The following is a 1,332-nucleotide window of genomic DNA, read 5'->3' as shown; positions in this document are numbered from 1 at the left end:
ATGTTCTCTTGGTGAATCCCTCTGTTAAAGAGGAAGGTGCTCTTCAGCACAGTCTCTTGGTGAATCTCTCTGTCAAGAGGAAGATGCTTTTCAGCATAGACTGGTGAATCCCTATGGTTAAGAGGAAGATGCTCTTTAGCATAATCTCTGGTGAATCCCTCTGTGTGAGGAAGATGTTTTTTTTGTAACAACAGTTGGAGAATCCCTCTGTGTGAGGAAGATGTTTTTGTAAAAGCAGTGCTGGTGAAATCCCTCTATTAAGAGGAAGACCCATTTTGTAACAGTCGCTGTTTCTTTTTATGAATACAAGTTTTTATGTGTGTGGGTAAAACTCTGTGTTCTAGAAACATTTTTTTGTTTCCCTGTGTTAAAGATCCTGTGGCAGAAAAACAGAGCATTGTCTCTGTGTTCAGTTTGTTTGTTTTGGGAATTTTACCAGAAAAATTCCCAACATGAGCTCCCACATAAATTATCATGTCAAACTTCACTGCAACCACGTGTTGTGCAATAATATAAGTCTTCGAGTTCATCCACATGCAGCACATTTTCTCCTATAAATCCTGCTCCTTCTCTTCAAAATCTTCAACCTGAGTCGCTCTAACATAGTTGAAATATTGTGATATCAATTTCTGCTGTGAGGATTCTCTAATTGTGCCAATGGCTCACGTTGAATCTGAGATCAGGAAGGAAAATGCCATTGTAGTTAGAGGAGATGAAGCTTTGAAGATAGTCATGGATATGATGGAATTGTATTGCTTCCCTGGCGGCCTCATGGCAATACAAGTTTGGATAAAGCAGAAGAGTGAGTGTAAACACCACTACAAGAAAGCCGACAAACATGTCAAAGTCTCAGCGAATGAGACGTGCAAGGTAGAGAAGTACAAGGTCAAGAACATCAAGGGTGTGATGGCTAGGGATGTGATGTTATGGGTTCCCATTTGTGAAATGGAGGTTGACAAGAGAAATCCTAGCAAGATACATTTCAGAATCATTGGTGGTCTCACCAGGACTTTCCCGGTTGAATACTTTGCCAGAGGGGAGTAGGAGTACTAGAATTCATTTTCCAATGTTGTCCTACCGTTGTTGTGCTCTAATATCTGCTGTAATTTGTTTTATGTGATCAGTCTTATTGGATGAAGTAGGAGTTTATATTGCATTTCCTTTCAAAAGTCTGATGGTGTTATGTAATGCTGCTGTTTGTGTGCTCTGTATTCTGAACTACTCATCATTTGTTTATTGAATTCACGCACTCTGCTTGGAGTATGCACTATATTTGCAACTGAATAATGTCAAAATCACATTGTTTATGTTCCTTGCATGAGGTGCTAATGC

The 1,332-nt window shown here is 39.6% G+C and overlaps 1 protein-coding gene across 1 annotated transcript; it reads left to right on the top strand.

Moving 5' to 3' along the window:
• Positions 1–657: 657 nt before the first annotated feature.
• On the top strand, positions 658–1,044 carry LOC149196286 (uncharacterized). The gene has a single exon (XM_089403725.1). The coding sequence runs from the start codon at positions 658–660 to the stop codon at positions 1,042–1,044; it is 387 nt and encodes a 128-aa protein (XP_089259851.1).
• The last annotated feature ends 288 nt before the right edge of the window (positions 1,045–1,332 follow it).

The sequence above is a fragment of the Pinus tabuliformis genome, chromosome 2_2, assembly GCF_031772625.1.
Source record: "Pinus tabuliformis cultivar Carrire ecotype Pingquan chromosome 2_2, CPIR1, whole genome shotgun sequence".
NCBI lineage: Eukaryota > Viridiplantae > Streptophyta > Pinopsida > Pinales > Pinaceae > Pinus > Pinus tabuliformis.
Note: the sequence above shows the minus strand (reverse complement) of the source record. Positions and strands in the feature narration are given on the sequence as shown.

Excerpts from the sequence above, each read along its gene's own strand:
- LOC149196286 (XM_089403725.1), top strand. The coding sequence starts at position 658 with ATGGCTCACGTTGAATCTGAGATCAGGAAGGAAAATGCCATTGTAGTT.